Genomic DNA, 24,592 nt, shown 5'->3' with positions numbered 1-24,592 from the left:
AAGGACAGTTCACCTAAAAATTAAAATTCTGTTGTCATTTACTCACACTCAAGTTGTTCCAAACCTGTATGAGCTTCTTCCATTTGTTAAGCACAAAAGAAGATATTTTAAAGAATGTTGCTAACCAAACAATTGATGGTAGCCATTGACTTCTATAGTATTAAAAAAGGCAAATACTTTTTTTTGGTTTCAACAGACAAAATAAACTCATACAAGGTTTGGAAAAACTTGGGAATGAATCAATCCATTTAAAATACAATACTTAGTTAAACTGCCCGATTTGGTTTTTCAGCATTTTTGTGTATTTGAACCCTTTCTAACAAAGACTGTATGATTTTGAGATCCATCTTTTCAAACTGAGGACAACTAAGGGACTCATATGCAACTATTACAGAAGGTTCAAACGCTCAGTGATGCCTCAGAAGGAAACATGATGCATTAAGAGCCGGGGGGTGAAAACTTTTTGAATATGAATGTCAGGGTAAATTTAACTTATTTATCTTCTGGGAAACAAGTAAGTATCTTCTGTAGCTTCAGAAGGGCAGTACTAAATAAAAAAAATATGATATCCAGGCAAAATAAGAAAAATGTGCACATCTTCATTGAGTTCAAAAGTTTTTACCCCCGGCTCTTAATGCAATGTTTTACCCTCTGAGGCATCACTGAGCGTTTGATCCTTCTGTAATAGTTGCATATGAGTCCCTCAGTTTTCCTCAGTGTGAAAAGATGGATCTCAAAATCATACAGTCATTGTTGGAAAAGGTTCAAATACACAAAAATGCTTAAAAACCAAAGAATATGTGGGAAATCCTGAAGAATTTTTTCTGAAGAACAGCAGGCAGTTTAACTGTTCAGGACAAACAAGGAATTCATGAACAACTATCACTAAACAAACAACAACAAAAAAACAGCTGTGGAGTATTCAGGTAACAACACAGTATTAAGAATCAAGTGTATGTAAACTTTTGAATTGGGTCATTTTTATAAATGTAATAATTATTTTCTCTGATGGACTATATGTAAATGTCTTTTATGTGAAATATCTTATTCCAGTCAGTAGTAAATAATAATAATAATAATAATAAAAAAAACATGCATTTTGTATGACCCCTCTTATTTTGGTAAAATAATTAACATTTTACAGATTTTACAAGGTGTATGTAAACATCAAAATATAACAGGTCATTTACATATATATGCAAGCTCACACAAGCATGCTGTCATTTTCTTGTCTCTTTTATTATATCAAAATACAAAACATTTTTGAAGCAGGGAAAAAATTACATGGGTCTAGCATCTGAAAATGTCAATGAGCTGTACCAGTACTGAGTGATGTGAACCTTTAAGTGTTCAGGGTGAGGTCAGTATCTACTACTGTAGTCTTTTTTTCTTTAAATAGTTATAATTGTTCATTTATTTATATACTTGGCAGCTCCACGTGAATCTATTCTATCTGTTCTATATATGTAAAATCTATAACCTTAGTCTTGATGAATAAAGCAACTCTGATTCTCTTTTTTTTTTTTTTAAACAAACAGCATCATTCCCTTCCTCCACTGTGTCTGAGGTCATGTAGTCTAGCTGTTAGTCAATTTATAGCTAGTGGAGAATGAAAAACCATAGCACTCAAAGTACTGACTGAAACTCATAACGTAAGGGCAACCATTACAGAACGGTGCAATTAATAAGAGCACTGTACAAGAGAGGTAAACAGAGTTAACCCTATGGGTGTCGCTTCAAATGTCATTTACTGTATCTGAAACATGAAAGCACATCAAAACAATACAGCGAAGCTATTGAACAGCAGTGAGAACAACACAAATGAGATTAAATGATACAAAGCCGATTCTCACATTCCAGTATTGTTCAACATGTCAGATAATAACATTCATCCTGTAATATAGAATAAGAAATGACACTTTTGAAAAAAGTAGTTCACCAAAAAAAAAAAAAAAATGGAAATTGTATATATATATATATAAATCAAACCATCTTAAAAGGAAATCCTGGTCTTGTTTATGATCTCCGATTGCAATTTATTGTTTAATTCATTTTATTTTCTGTGTAGGCAAATGTAGAGTGTACAGCATATGGATTGAAACCCACATCGATGAAAAGTAATGGCATTTTAATGCCATTTGATTGACTCTGAATGAGGTCCTGTTGTGATGTGCAAATCTGCAAACGATCCTACAAATGAAATAAAAAGACTGTGATGGTGCAAAGGTATTATATCAGTACGATCTATGATGAAGCTACCAAAAGGGTTAACATTGTTAATCTACCCAAAATTAACTATTTTGCACTGCAACTATAACCTCATAGGCCACGTTCACACAGCAGCAAAATAAGGTTGTCAATACCATATTTGAATCCTTAATACGGTTACGTTCACACACAGTGTGGTTATTTACGGTTGCGACAACCGTGTTCTATAACCGAACTCACACCTGTAATTTTCAGGACCGCATTCTTGGAACACACGCGCTGTGTGAGCGGAACAGGACCGGAGAACTAGTTGTCTGTCATGTCATTCAGTGCGACTATTGTCCTGTCAGAAACAGATACTTTCAGTTTTACGGACGACGCCACGTTAGATATTGCTTTGGTCTCTGTTGCTATGGTCACTCATAAGGAATACAGGTTTGACTCCCGTTGCATGTTCATACAGACACTATTCGTAAAGCAACTGTAACACAGTGTCTACACTGGCTGCGACGCAACAGCTAAAGTCTGTCTACACTGGACGCAACAAAGCGACCGTTGCAACTTGCAAATCACTTGAACTTTGTGTGAGCACGTCATAAATAGAACGTGGCAGCAGTTTACTGTCAGGAATTTGTCATGTCGCGCCGCATCCAGTGTAGACAGCATCATTGATTACAATGGGTTCTACTGTATTTTGTCGCACCCGGTGTAGACATGGTAAGCTGCTGTGTGAACGGGACACTTCGAGAGTCACACCTGTAAGTAAATGCGGTTGTCAATCCCAAAAACTGACAGTGTGAACGTGGCCCTATAGTTTGTTTTCCTGACTGCCAAGTGTCTTGATCCAATATTTTCTAAATGCCGACGATCGCCTCTAGTTTTTGGTAGCGCAAAGTACATTTTTTAAGTATTCATGTGTGGTTTTCTATCTTTCACTTTGTAAATCTAGAGGAAAGATGGTGAGAAGTGTGAGTTATCTCTGGTCTGGACCACAAAATAGATCAGCAATAGCACCAAGTCATGATATGTTCAATGGTATGGCTGCTTACACACCACACTGAGGTCTCTAGAAAAGATTACGGTGATTGTTTAGAATACATACCTACTACAAAAGCAGTTCGCATCTTCTGCTATTCGCTAATGACCACACCTTGCTACCATGAGCATCTAACAGCAGAAAGAACATATACTGTATTTCTCCATAAACAAGACATCTAAATTGGAACAAATCCTCTCGCTTTTTCTCGCAGTACAAAATTAAAGATTCCCCAATTCGCCTTTATTACGTAACTATAAATATCTGTTATTTATACATACAGTACACTGTCAAAATATTTCTACTGGTACAGTCTGTTGACTATAAGAATACAGAATACATATATCTTGGACTGTGCTGCTATACATATTGCAGGTGCCACACAATCTACCCCCACAACAGACCGTCAAACGCCGTTTTAGTCAGCAGACATAAGATCTGCTGCTGACTATTCAAACAGCACTGGAACTGGACTAAGTAAAAAAATAACGAAAGAAAATCCATCTCCGCAGGTGTATCGAACTGCACGATTCAACTCGGTCATTTGTGAAGCATTTCTTTAAAATCTATGCTATAGTTCATTAGGTTCTCTGAAGATGAGCATGAATTGTTTATGAAATAACTTTGAAAATGAGATTTGATCATGAAAACATAAGCAGAAATGTCTAATATCAGTTTTATCTCTCATTGTGTTGTCACGTTTGTCTTTTTGTATTGCTTGAACCAGAGGTGTACTGTAATGGCAAAAAAAATAAAATAATCGATAACACCTTCCACTTTGGTTTGCGATTCTAATAGCGTGTTTAAGTTTGAATATACATCTAAAGGTCTGCTACATGTTTTTATAAACCACTGAGACAGACCATAAAGTGACTCCACTCATCCATCAACAGCCACAGTGTACCACATATTCTCATTTACAAAAAAATATATATATTGCATGATTTGCATTTTTTTATTTACACCTTGTGGTAGTTCTGGTATGTGTGTCTGCTGTGGAGCTGGTGTCCTGAAAATCCCTATGTGTTTCCTGCACTAAGTGCCATGTGAGGACACGACCGCCTCTCTCTATCTCGTCCTCTACATTGTGCTGATTCCATGCGTTTTCCCTCTCGATCTGAGACTGCGTACCAAAACGATGAGCAGCATGATTATTCGTATGCTTTTTGTATCCCTGATGTACTATAAGAGGTCATCTTTTGAGAGGTTAACTTATAGGTTAGCTTGTTAACTCATTAGTGGCATCAATAATTGGAAAAGAGCTGGATACGTAATATATATGCAACTGCAATGAATGAACACAAAAGGAAATGAATGAACACACAGTAAGGGTCATTTTAAGGGTTAAAGCGCTCTGAATTTCCTCTGCTCAGACTTAAAACTGTATTAAAGGCTGTGTTGGATGTGCAATGCATTGTGTTTGTCACATTTACTTTTTTTTTTACAATTATTTTTAAAAGTGCACATGAAATCATTGCTCTATTCATCAAACTATCATACATATGTTACTATTTCTTTTTCCTTTTTCTTTTTTACCTCTGGTGGTATAGAAGCCCATTTCCACCACTGAATAAAAATAAAAAAGGTTATTGCAACTTTTTATCTCACAGTTCTGACTTTTTTCTCAGAACTGGGAGACATAAACTCACATTTGCGAGTTATAAAGTCAGAATTGCGATATATGAACTCACAAGTTTGACTTTTTCTCAGAACTGTGTGAGATAAATTCACAATTGCGAGAAATAAAGTCAGAATTGTGAGTTTATATCTTGCAATTCTGACTATTTCGCAGAATTGTGTGAGATAAAGTCACAGTTGTGAGAAATAAGGTCAGAACTGCATGATATAAACTCACAATTCTGATTGTTTTTTACTCAGAATTGTGCTATAAACTTGTAATTTTGACTTTTTTCTCAGAATTGCATGACATAAACTCACAATTCTGATATTTGTCTCAGAATTGTGTGAAACAAACTCGCACTTGTGAGTTTTAAAGTCAGAATTGCATAATATAAACTCACAATTCAGATTTTTTTCTAAGAAATGTGATACAAACTCGCAACTGCGAGTTTTAAAGTCAGAATTGCATAATATAAACTCACCATTCAGATTTTTTTCTAAGAAATGTGTGATATAAACTCACAATTCTGACTTTTTTTCTCAGAATTGCATGATATAAAATCACAATTCTGACTTTTTTTTTTTTTTTTACTCAGAATTGTGCTATAAACTTGCAGTTCTGACTTTTTTCTCAGAATTGCATGATATAAACTCACAATTCTGATTTTTGTCTCAGAATTGTGTGAAACAAACTCGCACTTGCGAGTTTTAAAGTCAGAATTGCACAATATAAACTCACCATTCAGATTTTTTTCTAAGAAATGTGTGATATAAACTCAATTCTGACTTTTTTCTCAGAATTGTGATATAAACTCACAATTATGAGTTCTAAAGTCAGAACTGCGAAATATAAACTCAATTCTGACCTTTTTTTCTCTGCGAGAAAAAGTATTTCGAGATAAAAACTCGCAATTCTGACTTTTTTCTTGAAAATGTGAGTTTATATCTCAACTTTTTCTCAGAATTGTGACAAACAACTGCAAGATTTAAAGTCCATTTTTGAGAGAAAAAAGACTGCAGAATTGCGAGTTTATATCTCACAATTCTGATTTAATAACTCGCATTTGCTATTAGTGTTTATAAAGTCAAAAAGTGTTATAAAGTCAGAATTGCGATATATCAACATGCAATTCTGAGAAAAGTTTGTCTCACAATTCTGACTTCATACTTCGCAATTGCTAGTTTATATCACGCAATTCTGTGGAAAAAATCAGAATTTCGAGTTTATATCTTGTGATTCTGACTTTATAACTCACAACAACTGTAAGTTTATATCTCACAATTCTGAGAAAAACATGAAGAAAAAATAAAAAACGTCAGAACTGTGAGATAAATTGGTGCAATTTCCTTTTTTAAAATTTTTTATCAGTGGCGGAAATGGGCATCCATAAAGTGGTGTCATTGCGATGTTAAAAATAAAAACTCAAAAAGTCATTTACCTCCCTTATGTTTTTCACTTTCTTCTGTGAAAGCAAAAGACATTCTTCAAAACACCTTTTTTGTTACACAAAAGAATATAACTCTGGAACAACATGAAGGTGTGTAAATGACAGAATTGTGTATCTAGTGGCAGTTTTTTGTGCAATGTTTTTCTGTTAAATGAAACAAATATAATAAACAACTATAATCAAATATTATATGATAAGTAAATAAATAATATCATATCTTGTTGCACCCATATCATGATTGATTGGTTCAGTAACATTCAGCAAAATCCCAAAACCATGCTAAAAAGGTAATAAATACAAATCTATTCTTTATTATGTAAACATGTATATAATAAAACAGGGTTAGACTCTCAAAAACTTCTCTAGTCTAGACTTTCCATTTCAAACATTTTAGCTCTTTTTTTCTGTGACCAGAAGCAAGCAGCTAAAGTACCAACGGAGGCATAAATCAGCATCCAAACATCTTCTGCGACTAAACAATCAACAGACCAGCTAAAACCAGTTTGGTTATGAATAAAGCATCTTTCATTCCAAGACGAAGTAATATTCAGGCATTTGCCAGTTCTGCAAAATTTGCACTTTCTCGTAAGTTGCTTTGGTAAGCAAGTGTCCGCTCAGAACATAAATGTGAATGTGATGTAAACAGGAAAGAAAAACTAGAAGATGCAAAGCGAAACATGCTGCTAGCATATGAGATGATGAGAACAAAACAAAACAAAGGAACAGAGATTTATGAAGATGTTTTTATTAAAAATTATGCACCTCAGAATGATCTGGAATGGAAAAAACGCTGATCTTGAGATGTTTTAACCATCATATAGATATAAATGGCATATAAAATCAGTACAGTATAATAATAAATAAATCGACTAATGCTTGAAAGAATCTCTACCACGTCTATAATGCTACTAAAAAGATAAAGGTTCATTTCATCAAGCTCAAGAATCTGTTACAATGAATCTCATCTTACACCGCCCATGAGTCGAATCAAGTTAGCATTAATTACCTCTCAAAATCCCCAAACAGCTCATTTATCCGGCCGCTCTAGAGTTAGCCAATCTGTTCAACGATTGATGCTACAGTAGCAGAAGTCCCCTGCAAAGCAGAACGTGAGCTAGACTGGTATCCTTTCGGGTTTCGACGTAAAAAACATTCACCGACAAAATAAACAGGCTGCAAATCCAACGTGAGAGTGAATGCAAGTGGACTGAATCATTTACAACACATAAATAGCTCTTTTGGCTCAAAAATGCTCTCATGCATTCCAACCCTCATGAAAAAGTAACATTAGAAACTGAATCCAAAATATGACAATATGTTTTATATCAATATATTCTGTTGCGTGCATATATTGGCCAATTTATTCAAAATTACTAAAATTTTATAATACATTGTGCAATATATGCTATTATATTATATACAGTTTTTTTTTTTTGACATATTACAGTACATTCCTAGCATTTTGGATATTCATTTCGATATTATTCTCTTGTATGAAGGCTTTAAATAAAAAAGGAACACAATATTTAGATCATTAAATAGTCGTATTTTTTTTTTAGAAAGCACCATTTGACAATTGCCCAGTGAAATGGATCAAAAATACTTAAGATAAGCAGATCTCCCGAATGAACGAGATGATCAGTCGCCTCTACCTACCTAAAACAGTGCGTCTTTAACACACACACACACACACACACACACACACACATAGAATACCTACTGTAACTTTAGCAAGTAGGCCTCATCTAATCTGGTTACTTGATTTACAAATAAAACAACTACAAGTATGAACAATCAAGTCTTTGCTAAAAATGTAAAGCCATTCACACAACATACAAATGACGGCTCAATCACGGTTCGGGAATCTGAGCAGGTCTCACGGCGCAATGCTAAATAAAACATGTCTAGCTCAGAATCGCTAAAAGCTTAAAATGGTGTCTGACTCGTTGACAATCAATCCCCTTATCCAAATCAACATCTTCCACAAAGGCTGACCTTTTCTGACGCCTAAAAGGTGCAAAGGAGCACTTGATGCGCTGGTCTGTCACGTATAAGCCAACGTTACATCCAAACAAATGAATTAAATCTTTACCACACGGCAGCTGCAACGACAGCGTAGCTTCCCAACGGACGTTTGCTTCCGAGCTTGAAACTCACGCTCGCTAATGTTTAACGCTCCGATGCTAGTCAAGTATGAATGTCGATATCATTGATGACCCTCAAAACGCCACAGCAGGCTGCATAAAGTGCGGTCACATTAACAAACTTTTATAGAAGTACGTATGTACGTAGCACAGCTCTGACAAAAATCACTTTCAAACCGGTGAGGTTTAGGTTGGTCAACGTGGCGAATCCCATAACCAACTCGAAATCTACGTGGGGAAATCTTTAATCCTCACACGAAACTTCCTAACGTGAGGATTTCTATCCACCTTATTTTTCTCAGGGTGCAGCCGTTTGTAAATTTTATGGGTCTTTAGCGTTACAAAACAGCTCGTTTTGCTGCTTGATATTGCAAATTGGTGTGTCTTACAATATTATTTTAACGTATTACCTTAATTGTGAACACACTGGTTTGTAGTGAAACCGTTTTACCGTTTACTGTGCATTGTTTTATTCTGGTTATTTCCAGGGTTGCCAGGTTTTCACAACGCATTACAGGGGTAAAATACACATTTTTTTGGTAGGGTTCCCCTTGGTAAAATTCGCATTCCAGTGGCTAAATATCACGTTTTCGAGGTCGCTTTAGCCCGCGGACATGAAAAACAACCTGTTGCAATAGTTTTAAAGTAGCCCAACTTGGCAACACTGGTTATTTCCCTAAAGCAGCTAACGTACCGGAAGTCTCGCCCATATGCTTACCTCCGCGTTGAAGAATAAGGTGAATTAAAATGTCTTGTCAATGTGACCGCACTTGAAAGCTTATCGGACAGATGCAGGATGATGTTGAAATCCTAAAACATCAAATACTGAGGTGTTCAGGATATAAGGTGCAGTCACATTTGCAAAATTTCGGTGAAACTTCTTGTCTGTCGCAGCTCGCGCAGACGTCACTTTGAAACCAAACAGATTTTTGATGGTCAAATCCGTGAAATCTGCTATGACGAAATCTTTAACCATCATACGTGTGAATTAGCCAAACAACATTAAATGTGACCACACCTTACCAGAAAGCTCCTTGGTTTGAAAGTGACTTCACTATTCGTAATAGACAACAAACCAAGTTTCGCTAATGTGACGGCACCTATAAGCAGCAGCCGTTATCTGCTGGAAGATCAAATTAATGATATATTATTAACAGAGTTCAGTCTGAAGACTTTTTATAGCACCTTACGTAGGCTGTTAAAATGCCTTTAATGTGGTGATTGGCCACTGGGAGAGGTTTAGCCATGAACCACACACCCATAACCTGCAATCTGGAGGTCAAGGGTTCACCTTCACTTGCTTTTCGATTTGATTTTCCCAGGCTGAAGAAACAGTACAATGTTCAGCCATTTGATGCAGTTTTAGACATTTTTCAAATGTAAAAAACTGACTGCACATCTGTACAAGTGATAAGACACAGAACATGCCACTTCTCGTCTGACGGCCATTTACATCCCCCTTGGACAATGGCTAGCACGCTTAAAATGTACATTTGCCCAGGTATGTCTGTTTAGACAGTGAAAATACATGTCTTTCTGTAGAAAAGAAGCACCGTTGGATGATAAAAACACAATAAAAACCTTTGGCCGCTGGGAATAGCCCTCTCATCCCAAAGAGATTTTCCCCCAAGGGTCTTCACGGAGAGAGACAGGCGCTGGATTGCCACTTTTGGTTTAACCAAAAAACAAAAAAGGCTCGAAAATGGCCTACAAAGGCAGTAGATTTCACTTTTGTCACTTAAACGGAAAATCAAAACAACAGGAACAAGCATTAAGGAGCCCTATTAAGGCTAACATATGCCTTTTTATGTAAGGGGGCATCGCATTTTGATGACAAAAATACTATAGTTTATTATGGCACAAAATCCTATCCTCCTCACAGTACAGTACACTTTATAGTCTTATTGATTAAGGAAGCTGTAGTATTTTTGGCATTACTATAGTACTTTCTGAATAGAGCTTGAGAAGTGAGGTTGACGTCAACTAAAAATGTCACTCACAGTAGTCACCAAGGTTTTGCTTCAGTGCAAGTTTGTGTTCAAAAAGTGTAGAAGGATATATAGCAGCTTCTGTAATTGAGTACACATATCAAAAATTGCATTGGAATGAAATGTTCCCTTATTCAAATGGTTGCCATTGCCATCCAAGCCTGTGTCTCCGTCTGTACTGTAGCTTTAATAGCTGAATTGTTGTGCTTTGTAAAAAAGTGTTTCCATTTTCTCCTCAAATGTGGAGAATTAGTATTATTGTAAGTGTGAGAGTAGAGAATGCTTACAACATCTGAAACACACGCATTATCATGTGTAATACCATTATTACTAACAGCCATGGTGCAAATATATGTTACAAGTTCATATGCTACTCTTTAAAAATGTGGGGTCAGTAAGATTTTTTTAAAGAAATTATATTTTATTTAGCATGGACACATTTAAAATGATCAAAAGTGACATTTCGAAAAGATTTGTATTTCACATAAATGCTGTTCTTTTTGTATCAATGTTTTCAACATTGATAATAATAAGAAATGTTTCTTCAAATATTCAAATCTTTCATCAAAATACTACTGTTTTTACTGTATTTTTGATCAAATAAATGCACTTTCAAAAACAACAAAATCTTACCGACCTCAAACTTTTAAATGGTAGTGTGCATTGCACTTTTCATGGATGATTTGCTAATATGTTCGAAATTTGCACTGTGGAATGTCATATTTGAAAATACAAATGTTCAGATTGCTAACGCCTACTGCGTTTGTCAGTATAGCAGCACTGAGATTGTGGTGAGTTTGAGGTATACCTGTGAGAAACCCTGTGATCTACTGCTAGATATGGCCGAGACTGTTGGCAGAATGAAACAGAAGCTTGACAGCTGTGCTCTTATCTGACGCACCATCTGATAAGAGTCACTAAATCCCAAAGATAAGTTGAGGCATATAAGATATTCTTTTTAATCTGCTCGAGATGACCGATCCTTCTGAATTTGAGGTAAATGGACTAGAGCAAAACCTTGGAACACAAGCATTTTCTTGTGATACATTAAGCGTAACGGAAACGAGAAGAGGAGTAAACCGTTGGCGTCGGGTGTGGACGTGAAGACATTGGCTGGCTGAGCGAAGGTGGAAGGAGCTCAGAGTTTGGGGAGAGTGTGGCCTGTAATCTCTGGGACTTCAGAGGAGAGTGGCGTGGTCTGGGTCTGCTGTGTCCATACTAGCCAAAATGGCTTTCTGGTCTTCTCGGGGTGGGCGACGGTACAGCAGAGCGGAGAAGCGGGCGTACGGGTCCTGGCGAGTCAACTTTTTCTTCTTCTTGCGGAGGTAGAGAGCTTCTTCTGGCTGGAGGACCTGAGAGGTGTGGGGCTGCTGGGTCTGAGAGGGGGGCACACCTGTGTAGAGAGAAAGACTGATGAGCACGTGAGGACAGGTGTGTTGAAAGTGTGGAAAGATGCTGCAGTGAGACACTAACGTTGTGTTTACACTACTTAAAGGAGAAGTCCACTTCCTAAATAAAGAATCACATATAATGTACTCACCCCCTTGTCATCCAAGATGCTCATGTCTTTCTTTCTTCAGTCGTAAAGAAATTATGTTTTTTGAGGGGAACATTTCAGCATTTTTCTCCATATAATGGACTGATATGGTGCCCCGATTTTGAACTTCCAAAATGCAGTTTAAATGAGGATTCAAACGATCCCAAATGCGGTTGTAAACGATCCCAGCAAAAGAAAGAAGGGTCTTATCTAACAAAACGATCAGTTATTTTCATTAAAAAAAATACAATTTAAATACTTTTTAATCTCAGAGAAGGAGAAGGAGAAAAATTGTGAAATGTTTTCCTCGAAAAAAACAATTTCTTTACGATTGAATAAAGAAAGACATGAACATCTTGGATGACAAGGGGGTGAGTACATTATATGTGATTCTTTGTTTAAGAAGTGGACTTCTCCTTTAAGTAGTGTAAACACAACCTTATATCCAAATATCATATATGTATCTGATTAAAATCCACATTTGTAAGTGGCCCAGAAAATATTCTGATCTTGTGCGGATTTTTGTGTTTACACATGTGCAACAATCTCTGTCATATGTGGAGGTGGGGAAACCAGTATCAAAAAATTTCAGGTCTCTGAGTGCCATCTAGCCTTAATATAGGTCTTAATATTCAATCAGACCATTCATCCGGTAACTGAAACCGGTGCTACTTTCATGCCTGTCACATCACAATGCAGACTCTTTCTTGTTTCACCAATGAAAATACAAACGCAACATGTGCCATATTGCCAGTTACTGCTTTTAGTGAAACTTAGCTGAGTTTTCCAGTCATTAATCCTGACACTTTCAGTGTCACACGATCCTTCAGAAAACAAATATGATAATTTGCTGTGCAAGAAACACTTGTAATTATTAATTATCAATTACTGATCGACCCAAGTACGAATTTTGCCGAACTCGTTCTTTTCACTTTTAACATCACATATCAAAAGGCATTTATTTTCAATACAATGAAGAAAATAATTGAAAAGTGGAAAATAAAGTGCCTCACAGGTGTTTATTGGTTAGGGTTGGGGGTAGGTGTAGAGAGGGCTATATTGTCCCAATATGATGGCATCCACTTAATAATTTTAATAAAAATGATAATTAACACTTAATATGTTATTACTGCACACTGTTTTATCTGCCACTATTTGCACTAAGTAGTTTAAATAGCATCTAACTAATATTATCGAAAAAAAACTACTGTTTTCACTTGGTGTAAATAGAATCCATTACTATTGACGCTCAGTGTAAATAGCATCTATTGATAAGAAAATGTTATTTTCTGTAGCTGTTTCCATTACCCTTTAAATTAAGCAAATTGAAATACCAAATTGAAAATACGCCCAAAGGAAACACACTCAATTTCACAAAAACGTCCATATATCGCAAAAAAAGCAATTTGAAAAAGGATTATTTTGCAAAACTACAACGGAAACAGTTTTTCCGCATTTACAGCTCACTTGGCAAACTTAAGTCACATGATCATTCTTTAATCTACTATAACCTCCAAGAATCACCTCATACATGGCCACTCACTAATACAAGGGGCTTTCCTCACCATTATTCTTGAATAACCCCTTATTTACACTGCACACGTCTGCAGCGCATTATGGCTCCGCCGGAGCAGATCGCAGCCACTCAAGTCAATGCTTGTGTTTATACTAGCCACGCCACAACACGTTTCAGAAACGCCCCAGAAGTGCCTCTCCACGCTGCTTTGCTAAAGATACTAGTCTACGTTACCCTTAGATTGAAAATTATGACTAGTGCAGTGGCTGTGATATACATAAACCTACTAATTAGTCATCATGACTTATCGCGAGAGAAAAAAAATACATTTAGTCACATAACATTGGTTAATGGAAACTGCGTCACTTCGCAATAGTTTTTTATCAACAATTATAAAATATCGCAAAAGTTTTGAGCAAAACTGTCATTGAAATGCACCTACTTAGTGTAAATAGCATCTATCGCTATTTGCATCTATAATATATAATCTATAATATTTTGCTGCAAATTAATCTGTCTTTTACCATCTTGGTAAAAGGCTTATGTCTCTAACCTTAACCACAAACAAAATTACACAACGTTAAAGAAAATACAGAATACATTACGTCATCTTACGATAAACATTTGTTGCACGCCAGCAAAAAGAAATCAATTTTATATTATAATTTTAACACACTACACACTAAATGATAATGAAATGTTATAATGTCAGCATAAAGCATCATGAGTGAGGATAAATGAAGTGAATCATTTTGCTAAAAAAGCAGATCGTCATCCGTAGTGCCAGTGACCACTTATATTCTAGGAAAGGGTTTTACAGTGTTAAAGGAAGCAGAGAGCACTTCAGCGTGGAGAAGCACTGTTGTGAAGAGTCTCTCTCAACACCACCTTCTTACACCTCAGTGCCCTACAAACATAAAATGCATAACTGACTCTGTATATTCTAAACGACTTGTGAGAACAACGTCCCTGTTCCCTTAATAGATGATGCTCACACTTAAATACGTTGACTTAATAAAAATACACATTATTGCTCTGTTTCAAAACTAAGTGAGCCATAGACAGCATTTTAAGGCATTATAGACAGGAAAGCTGTTCCAAATAGACCCAAGCGACCCAAATCAGTCCATTTCAGTTAGCATGCTTCCAAATAAGGTACAGTAGTATACAACAAAACAACTCACTAGGATTTGAAACAGAGCTTATGTTTATAAAAATTATATTTCTGTACAAACGTAGCATGTGAGTTGTTCCTCACCCATCTTTCGTCTGGTCTTGGAGTTGTTATTGTTGATGCCGACTTTCTTGGCTTTTTTCACTCGTTGATATCTCAGTGCTTCTATCCTCTCAGACCCTGCAGAGCCACTTGATGCACCTCGACGTTTTCTGTGCAGGAAGCAAAGAGAGGCAAAGCCATCACACAGGGGAAAAGTATTGCGGTGGCTCGCAATGTGTGTTAAACTGGTCATAGTAGCGATCACATGGCCTTTGGTTAAGTTACTGTTGCTAGTACAGGCCTACAGGCAACTCAGATTACCCATGAATCAAATGATCTGAACCAGGCATGGTCCAGTTTAGCATGATAAGTATGATGCACAACATTTATTTGAGTGGAAAGATAGGTATACTTAAAGTTGCTCAAATATTTCCCGTCCAAAATTACATTTTGGATTAGAGCTCAAATCAACATTTAAACGTAAAAAAAATGTCAAGCTTAAAGAAACAGTAAGGCAAAAATTTATAGAATTTATCATATATTATTAGAAAATGAATTTTGTTTTAAAATGTATACAATACCTCAATATGGCAACATTACGTATCTGTTTAAAGAGAAATTTTGAGAAATCATTACATAGATTGGGGTAATTACAATGGGTGTGCATATTTATATACATATTAGAATAATACTGTAATGGTAAAGTACTTTAAAATTTGACTTATAAATGCATGTACAGTCTTCCCATCCAAATACAGTATGGAGGCACTTAAACCGGCAGCCCGCATACTCTGCCCGCACACACTCACGCACACACAGCTCTCACGAGGCACAATAAAATAACAGAAATAGCATTATAGAGGGGCCGTCCTTCTGCCGAGGCTGCCGAGAGAAATTAAAGGCCATTAGTAGAGGGGGAAAATCACAGCTCAGCGACAAAGCATTGTCAGAAATGTGCTCATAGACATGAATACTGTCTACAATGGGCTTCACCATGCTGACAGGGGGAGAGATGGCGGGAGGGGAAAATGGCTACTTGGGAACAGTCACATAATGAAAAATAAAACAAAGCACTTGGACAACAAATGTAACAAGAATTTAATCAGATATTTGTTGGTTTTTCAACTGAAGAGCAATATTTAGCAATGGCATGCATGGCAATTTGCACATGGAACAGAACTTTAAAGGGGAATACTCTGGAAAAGCACTTCGTCGGGTGAAAGCCACAACTTAAAAAGGAGCATTTTCAAGTGCCAATAGTACTTTCCCCATTGTAAAGGAAGTGCAGGAACTGTTTTGGAAGAAAACTTGCTTCGCATGATTGTGAAATGTGTTCTGCAGTCCAAACTTACACAAAACAATTGCAGTTTTATGCATACGCTGCGTGTAGACTAGGTCAGTCGTGATTCTACAATAAAAATACGAGGCGTCTGTACAAGGCTCATGGTTTTTGAATCACTTGAATTGGTTTCAAGCAATAAAAAGCACCTACCTAGAATGAGGTATAACATGCAACTCCTGCTTGAGACGGTCCCTAACAAATGGTTACCTTGATCCAGGTTGAGTTCAAATTCCCAGGCACTGCAAGTAGTGTTTGTGCTGTCATTTAATATAAACCTTCATTTAAAAGCACATATATTTTAAAAAACAGACCATTAATCAAACCATGAGGACTTTCTCAATGGAATCAGTATTAAAGCTTTGTTCTTGAGATTTTTTTTATTGCGTCTCAAGCATGAGGTTGTGTTGACTAAATGAAATGTGCTGGGTTTTCTAATCAATAACTGGGAAATGTACATATGCATACTAAGACCAGAATGCATATAGGATTCAAGACTGCAGAACTAAAATATGTGGCTATCTGAAAAAAAAATATAAAGTAAACTTGGTAATAAACGGAAAGGAAAGCAAGAACCAAAGACTTGTATTCCCCTTTAAAGGACGAGGTGAATAAAAGCCCCACCTGCTGCCCCCCCCCTTTCAGACATGGATCCAACCCTTACCTATTGCGGTGTAGAGGACCTGGTCACAACAACGCTGCCCAGATAGCTGAGATCAATCAAAAACAAAGCAGGTAAGACTCAAAGAGTCATCAAGAATGACCAAATGCCCTATTTAAGATGATGGCGACATTGCAACAGATGAGAGCAGACAGTCCCTGCAACGCGATTCGCCCAACAAGCCTCCCCCTGGCAGTCAGAGCTGGGGTGACCTGGGTGACAGGAGGCAGGAGAGAGGGGGGGAGTGTGGAAAAGGCAATCATGCGGTCAGGTTACTTTGGAACAGGAGAAGAGCCCTGGACACACCAACCTCAGCCTCCACATCATACTTTCTGAGAGTCGTCCTAAAAAGCCTGGAGTTAGTCAAAACAGTGGGCTTCGTTTGGACTGGGACTGGTCAATTTTATTGCACATGTGGGGTTCCTCCTGTTGGGTGAAAGGCAGGGTAAAGCATGACAGTGAATGGAAAGGCTGAGATCCTGTGGTGGTGTACCTCTGATTCCAGGCTTTTTAGGGGCTTCGTTATTGCATTTTAAATCAACTTAAAATGGAACTTCTCCAGACACGTAGCCCTAAAAGGTCTGTCACCATGTCTGTGAAGCAAATAATTCATCTTGACTTGGAATCGGTTACCCCGCAACCGCATTTGACTTTTGGTCTAAGACAAGTGCTTTAAAGTGCTTCACAGACCTCATGAATGAATTTGGATGTCTGACATGAAAAGCAGAATTAGTGGCATAGAAAACTATAGCACAACTTGTCTATGTAGACAATGGTTTTGAATGGTTTTGAATAATGCAAGGCATCTGGGGCAGTGTGTCTATGAAAGCATGAGTTCTAACACTACGAAAACCAGCTTAAGGCAAGCAGCAAACATAATTTTGCCTATGTGAGCAAGCTGTAGCATTGGTTATTTCTGCACTGAGACCCCTGAAGATGTCACACTTAGGCCAGATGGTACATGGTTTATCAGTCCACACACTCCAGGCCTAGTGCACCTACCCTGAAGCTGATAACTGGGGTGGAGAGGGTTCTGATGGAAGGATCTCCTCCTCAGTCCTCCTCTGGGTTGGCATCTGCCCAAAAATGTTGCTGCTTTCTACAGGAGGTGAAGGGGACTGTGACGGATAGCTTGCTGCTGAGGTGGCAAACGCCATGTGGGATCGGAAGCTGGGACTTGCCCTTCGGCTGCCTTGGCCTTGAGCGGGAGAGGAGGAGGGGGAGGACCTCCTAGAGAAGCTAACTGAAGAAGGAGGTTGAAGGGTGATCTCAGACATCTCGGGAGGGATCGGGGGTTGGATGACACTGGGACGGGGCCTGGGGCGCACTACGATCTCCGGTGATCCTTCGTGGGAGCTAATAGGGCTCTGGGTGAGAGGTGAGAGGCGGGATGGCTGGAGAACTACCATGCTGGGTTCCATCCTACGGGGCTGCCTGGGGCTAAGCCTGGGCGTAAGCTCGTACCATCGGGTATCCAGGCTTCCGAACGAGCTTGGGCCAACCATGTGAGACACCGGGTCAGGGTAAGGCAATACCGGTACACCCATACCGTGGCTTGTGTGTCTTAGCTGCCCTAGACTCTGTGCCTCTTGCATAGGTAAACGCTTGGCTGGAAGGCCCTGAGGCTTGACCTTGCTGGGAGACTTGCCTGGGCGGCTCTTTGGGGCCTCCAGCTGCAGGATACCAGGGTAAGGAGATACTTGAAGGGCGGAGGGCTGGAGGGCACTAGGAGGAAGAACAAGAGGGGGAGGAAGGGGAGGCTCCGGATGAAGATGCAAAGGGTGCGGAGGTGGAAAAATAAAGTGAGGACCCTCGATTGTGGCAAAGGTAAAATCGGGTCGCTGCCAGATGTCTGGAGAGCGTGAGGTGGAGGGGTGCGCCAAGGGGAGGGTGTAGCCAGAGACTGCATAATGCTGAATCTCTCCCTCACCGATTTCCTCCGGGATGGTGGGATGACCGAAAGGTCCCTCCAGGTGGTAAGGAGGAGAAGACATTACTGAGCTGAGAGGGCTGGTGTCTGGCATGTAGAAGGGAGGCGGAGGCTCAGGTTCCCCTGGACTTCCCAAGTAGCTGTAGAACTGGCCATGCGAAAAGGCTCGGAAATGAGGAGCACCACGAATCTGCCCTGTAGCCTGGAGTCGACTCGTCTCCATGATAGTCATGCCTTCCATGGGCCTCTGGAAGCGGGGACTGTAGGCTGGGGGCTGCAAGTAAGACTCCTGGCTAGAAGAAATGGGGGAGATCTGATGGGGTCTGAGGGTAGCCATCATCGGCGGCATGGGCCCCGGATCATCATTCTCCTCATCTGACTGACGAAATTCAGGGTACAGGTCAGACTCCTCCACGAAGGGGAAGCCCTCAATGCGCCGTGCCTTAACCGGAGTTTCCGCATCCGAAGGTTCCATGACAAAGCGCCCATCTGGACCACGACTGATCAATTCGATCGGCGTGGTAGCCTCCGCCTCATGCTTGGAGACGCTATATTTCTTGCTAATTATTGCTCTCTTGGTCTTCTTGTATAAGGACAGCTCCTTCTCCTTGGCAGGACTTTGAGGAAACTTCTTAGCTCGTAAACCATCCTCGGAGGACTCCGAAGGAGGTCCAATGGAACGGATACTTTCTGGACTAACCTTTCCAGAAGATGATCTATAAAAATCAGAAAGAAAAAGAAAGAACAATAAATACTGACAATTTGAGGTTCCAAGTAAAAACACGTCTAAGACTTGTATATCACTCATATATGATGTTGAGGAATACTTGTGACTCAAATGTACTTATAATACGCCACAACAGATTCTTTGACAGTCTCACACCCAAGGTACTTCACAGTATCTTATCACACTCACAGCTCTTAAAGTGACAGGAAAGGCGAGCATGATGTAAGCTGTATAATTTAAAAGTACGTCACCAACTGAAACTTGCTTATTTACTTGAAATGCTTGCTATCGTTGTTAGTAAATCAATGAACTGTTTTCTGAAACTTTGCTGACATACTTTTGAAACATTTCTTAAGATAACCAGTTGTCCCCAAGCGTTTAGTGCAACTAAATGCAACTAAAAGCGTTTAGTGCTTTTTTTAGCATTAACCAGAATGATTAACTAAGCGGTTTGTTTACTTTAAGGTCATAATCATGTGAGCTAAATGTAACCTATGATTTAGTTTTGCCAGTTTATCTTTTTAGCATCTTTATGCTACTTTACAAATTAAAAACATCAGTTATCTTCAAATCAAACTGAAAATATCTAGGACACACAATTACATGATTATTTCAGGCCTCATAAAGTAGCACCCTGAAACCTAATAGAGATGATTACATATGATTACAATGAGTTTGTTTGTTGGTTGTAATTTTCACTCTTTTTTTCTGGATATATCTTGTCATAACTCATACTTGTTAAGGCCTTATACTCTCCAGTCACCACAGTTTGAATATCAAAACTAATTCAGTTTTAACGGTATTGTTTCTTCAAGAAATGTGTAAAATGTGTGTGGTAGACACCACATATCTAAAAAAGATATGAGTGCTCATTAATCATAGATGGTGACATTTTCCAAGACATTCAACTGAGAGTATTTATATGACCAAACAACGAGAAATAACAAGGATAGCCCAGAAAAAAAGAGAGAAAAATCAGGAAATGTTGAAGCCATAATACTTTATTCAGTAACACATATACATGTAATGGCTGAAGCTTTGTTTCTGCTGAATCATTACACCATGCACTTTCGCTTGTAATGGCTGCGGTGACGGAGCTTGGTTTCCATGGCAACTGCCTATTGATGACCACCATTCAGGTGCAATGACGTTATGCCTGCTCCAAGCAACAATACAGTGCACCATAAAGCAGGCTTTTCCCCAGCCAAGCAGAGGGAACACACAATACACACACTATAGCAAAATAAACTCCCCACCAAAGAAACTTCCCACCATTGTTCTCACAAATGTTTGGAGGCATAATACACAACACGTCTATTAAGAGAATGAAAAGAAAACTAAACACACAGACAGGTTTGATCGGATATTAACTGGCTTGTCAACAAGGCTGTGCTTTCATTTTGCAAGAGTAAACATGTTTTGGATAAAAACATTGATAAAACGACAAAGATTAAGTGTGTGTTTTAACTGTAATTATCCTTATCAGCTGATCATTTCAAGTTGTCGTCCTGCTAAACGTTGTGATAAAAGATAACGACTTCAGGACTGCTGACAAAAAGATGGTATCAGACCTTAGAGAGGCCACCAAAATAAACTTCATGGAAATTTCTCCTGGAACTTCATAAGGACTCTTCAAATTCTTACAAAAAACACACTGTTGCTATTTTAGTTCACAAAATTCTGGACTACAATTCAAGAATGATTGTCAAGCAATACAGTACCACAGTTAATACATTTTTTGGCACATATCTCATTAAAAGCTCAATTTACTATTACTATTCACTGTAAAAGCAATTACAAATAACAGCAAAGTGCATAAGCTTCACGATATACCAAGATTGTGCACCGTTTACCGTTCAAATAAGTTAAATCCACTAACAAAACAATAAATAACGAACAAAAAGCAATCTGAATGCAGGAACGCCAGCTGCTTCACGTTAACCTCTGGTGTGCAAGGGTGTGTTGGTGACATATAGGCAGTGGTTCAGGTGCTTGGGAGGGAGAAATCTGAAACAAATATTATGGGGGTGATTAAGACACATGAAAGAGAGTGCAAGCCAGCCCTTGGCAGCCTATGGCCTTAATGTGTGCAACATTATTTAAACTGTACTGTAAATTTAGTGTGTGGAAGCACAAAAGTTCACATGCAGTGCTTAATGTTATGTAGAATACAGAAAACTGACGGTATTAAATAGTATATATACATCAGAATTTAAATAAAATGTGACATTGGTAGTGTGTTTACCATATACGTTATAAATACATGAAAGATTGGCAGACAGATAGACAAACAGATACAGTTAAAGTCAAAAGTTTACACCTTGCAGAATCTGCAAAATGTTAATTAATTTACCAAAATAAGAAGGATCATACAAAATGCATGTTTTTTTTTTTTTTTTTTTTTTATTTAGTACTGACCTGAATAAGATGTTTCACATAAAAGATGTTTACATATAGTCCACAAGAGAAAATAAATAGTTAAATTTTTTAAAATGCCCCCATTCAAAAGTTTACATACTCTTGATTCTTAATACTGTGTTGTTACCTAAAGATGAGTTTTTTGTTTAGTTACAGTTGTTCCTGAGTTCCTTGTTAGTCCTGAACAGTTAAACTGCCTGCTGTCCTTCAGAAAAAATCTTTCAGGTCCCACAAATTCTTTGGTTTTTCAACATTTTTGTGTATTTGAATGCTTCACACGTTCAAACGCTCACTGATGCTTCAGAAGGAAATGCGATGCATTAAGAGCCAGGGGTGTAAACGTTTAAACAGTTTTTGCCTAAATATCACATTTTTTTCATTTTGTACTGCCCTTCAGAAGCTACAGAAGATACTTACATGACAAAATAAGTTACATTTACCCTGATCTTCAAATTGTAAAAATATTAATGCATAGTTTTTTCCTTCTGAAGCATCAGTGAGCGTTTTAACCTTCTTTAATAATTGCATATGAGTCCCTCAGTTGTCCTCAGTGTGAAAAGATAAATCTCAAAATCATAGTCATTGTTGGAAAGGGTTCAAATACATAAAAATGCTGAAAAACCAAATAATTTGTGGGACCTGAAGGATTTTCTGAAGAACAGTGACTCATGAACAACTATCTCTAAACAAAAAAACACAACTGTGGATCATCCAGGTAACAACAGAGCATTAAGAATCAAGTGTATGTAAACTTTTGAACAGGGTCATTTTTATAATTTTAATTATTTTCTCTTGTGGACTATATGTAAACATCTTATATGTGAAATATCTTATTCCGGTCTGTAGTAAATAAAAAATAACATGCATTTTGTATGATCCCTCTTATTTTGGTAAAACAATTAACATTTTGCAGATTTTGCAAGGTGTATGTAAACATTTGACTTCAACTGTAGATAGATAGATAGACAGACAGACAGACAGATAGATAGATAGACAGATAGATAGATAGATAGATAGATAGATAGATAGATAGATAGATAGAGAGATAGAGAGATAGGATACTTTTGAAAATGTGGACCTGTGGAGGAAAAAAAATATTTGGCAGACAGGGAGGAAAAGTAGCAGCTCACCCAGAGAGACCCATCAGGAGTAGAAGAACTGAGTGGCTCAACTAAATAGAAATGTGACTGCATCCCAACACAACCAAAACTCACATCCACCCTTATACAAGGTCCAGCTATGTAATGGATGACTTGGTGAGAGTTTGGGGAGCTGTATTAAATTTGATTCAGGGATGATTGTGTGTGAAATATTTGTTCGAAATTTCAATAAAAGGCTAAATATGATTGAAAGGGTGGTTGCTTGCCTAATTTCATATAAAAGCTAGTGTTCTGAAAAGCATTCATGACAAACTTGACCCAGTTCTGCGACCAGGATTCCACAGCTCTTAATCTACAGCTTTATAATCAAATTAAAGGTGCTATGTCGCCCTCTGCAGGACACATGAAATCAAACTGAGGCTGTAATCAAATTAAATGTGCACACTGGGATATTTACAACCTAGAGTCTGTGGACTGCAAGTTCTGGTAGTCCCTTCATTTATAAACGGAACAGGTAAATAATATGCTTATAATGGAAGCCTATACCATAATGTATACCATAGAGGATATATATGAATATATACAAAACTAATGTACACAGTGCTTTTTACAACACTCACTGTTTCAAATCAGCTTTACAGAAAACTGTAAAGTTTATAATATTGTAATATCTTAATGCCTTACAGTCACATTTAGCATTAGAGGCATTTGAGATTTGCTATATACAGTAGTATATATTTCTTTGTCTGAATGTACTGTAATGTACGTAAACAAAGTTGGATATAATACAGTGGTGGGAAAAAAATATGTAAACCCATAGGAATTGGTTGGTTTTCTGCATTAGGTAGCAATAGAATGACATGACAGATGAAATGTATGATCAATTAATGCAGAAACCAATGGGTTTCCAAAGGGTTTACATACTTTTTCTCAGAATTCAAATATTCTTAATATTTAAAATAACTGTTTTCTATTTGAATGTATTTTAAAATGCAATTATTCCTGTGATTTCAAAGTATCATTACTCCATTCACATGATCTTTCAGAAATCATTCTAATATTCTGATTTGCTGCCCAAAAAACATTTATTATTATTATTATTATGTTGAAAACAGCTGAGCAGATTTTTTCAGGTTTCTTTGATGAATAGAAAGTTCAGAAGAACAGCATTTATCTGAAATAGAAACTGTTTGTAACCGCAGAAACTCTTAATATCAGAGTGATTTCTGAAGGATCATGTGACACTGAAGACTCGAGTAATGATGCTGAAAATGTAGCTTTGATTACAGGAATAAATTACACTTTAAAATATATTCAAATAGAAAACACTTTAAATAGTAAAAATACTTAAAAAATATTTGTACTGTATTATTATTTGGATCAAATAAATGCAGGCTTGGTGAACAGAAGAGACTTCTTTAAAAAACATTAAAAATCTTACTGTTCAAAACTTTTGACTGGTAGTGTAGGCATATTAATTTAAATGTTTTTATATAAACATTCCCACACAACAATTAAGAAATTAAGTTGAAAATAACCCAGAAAGCACCTTTAAATGTGTAAATCAGGCAGGGTGCCAAAAGGCGAGTAAAAAGTCTTAAGATTTGGGTCTCTTGTGTGTATAGCGCATGGGTTCACAGCCTGCCAAAACAACCGTGCCCAGCAGCGCACATGGGACGCATGCGACATAAGGCAGTGCACACT

At 37.6% G+C, this 24,592-nt stretch overlaps 1 protein-coding gene across 5 annotated transcripts in view; it reads right to left on the bottom strand.

Annotated features, from left to right (window-relative positions):
• Window positions 1-1,225: 1,225 nt before the first annotated feature.
• Window positions 1,226-24,592, bottom strand: part of igsf9bb (immunoglobulin superfamily, member 9Bb) — a 143,139-nt gene continuing 119,772 nt past the window's right edge. For 4 of the 5 annotated variants that reach the window (XM_051093246.1, XM_051093248.1, XM_051093247.1 and 1 more), the window contains 3 exons: window positions 17,716-19,359; window positions 14,756-14,883; window positions 1,226-11,837 (listed from right to left, as the gene is read on the bottom strand). In XM_051093246.1, the coding sequence (XP_050949203.1) occupies window positions 11,623-11,837; window positions 14,756-14,883; window positions 17,716-19,359 (1,987 nt within the window). In that variant the 3' untranslated portion in view covers window positions 1,226-11,622. Of the gene's footprint in view, window positions 11,838-14,755; window positions 14,884-16,716; window positions 16,763-17,715; window positions 19,360-24,592 lie in introns of those variants that run through there. The other variant, XM_051093250.1, reaches the window with a different exon arrangement.

Source organism: Labeo rohita, chromosome 21, assembly GCF_022985175.1.
Source record: "Labeo rohita strain BAU-BD-2019 chromosome 21, IGBB_LRoh.1.0, whole genome shotgun sequence".
NCBI lineage: Eukaryota > Metazoa > Chordata > Actinopteri > Cypriniformes > Cyprinidae > Labeo > Labeo rohita.
Note: the sequence above shows the minus strand (reverse complement) of the source record. Positions and strands in the feature narration are given on the sequence as shown.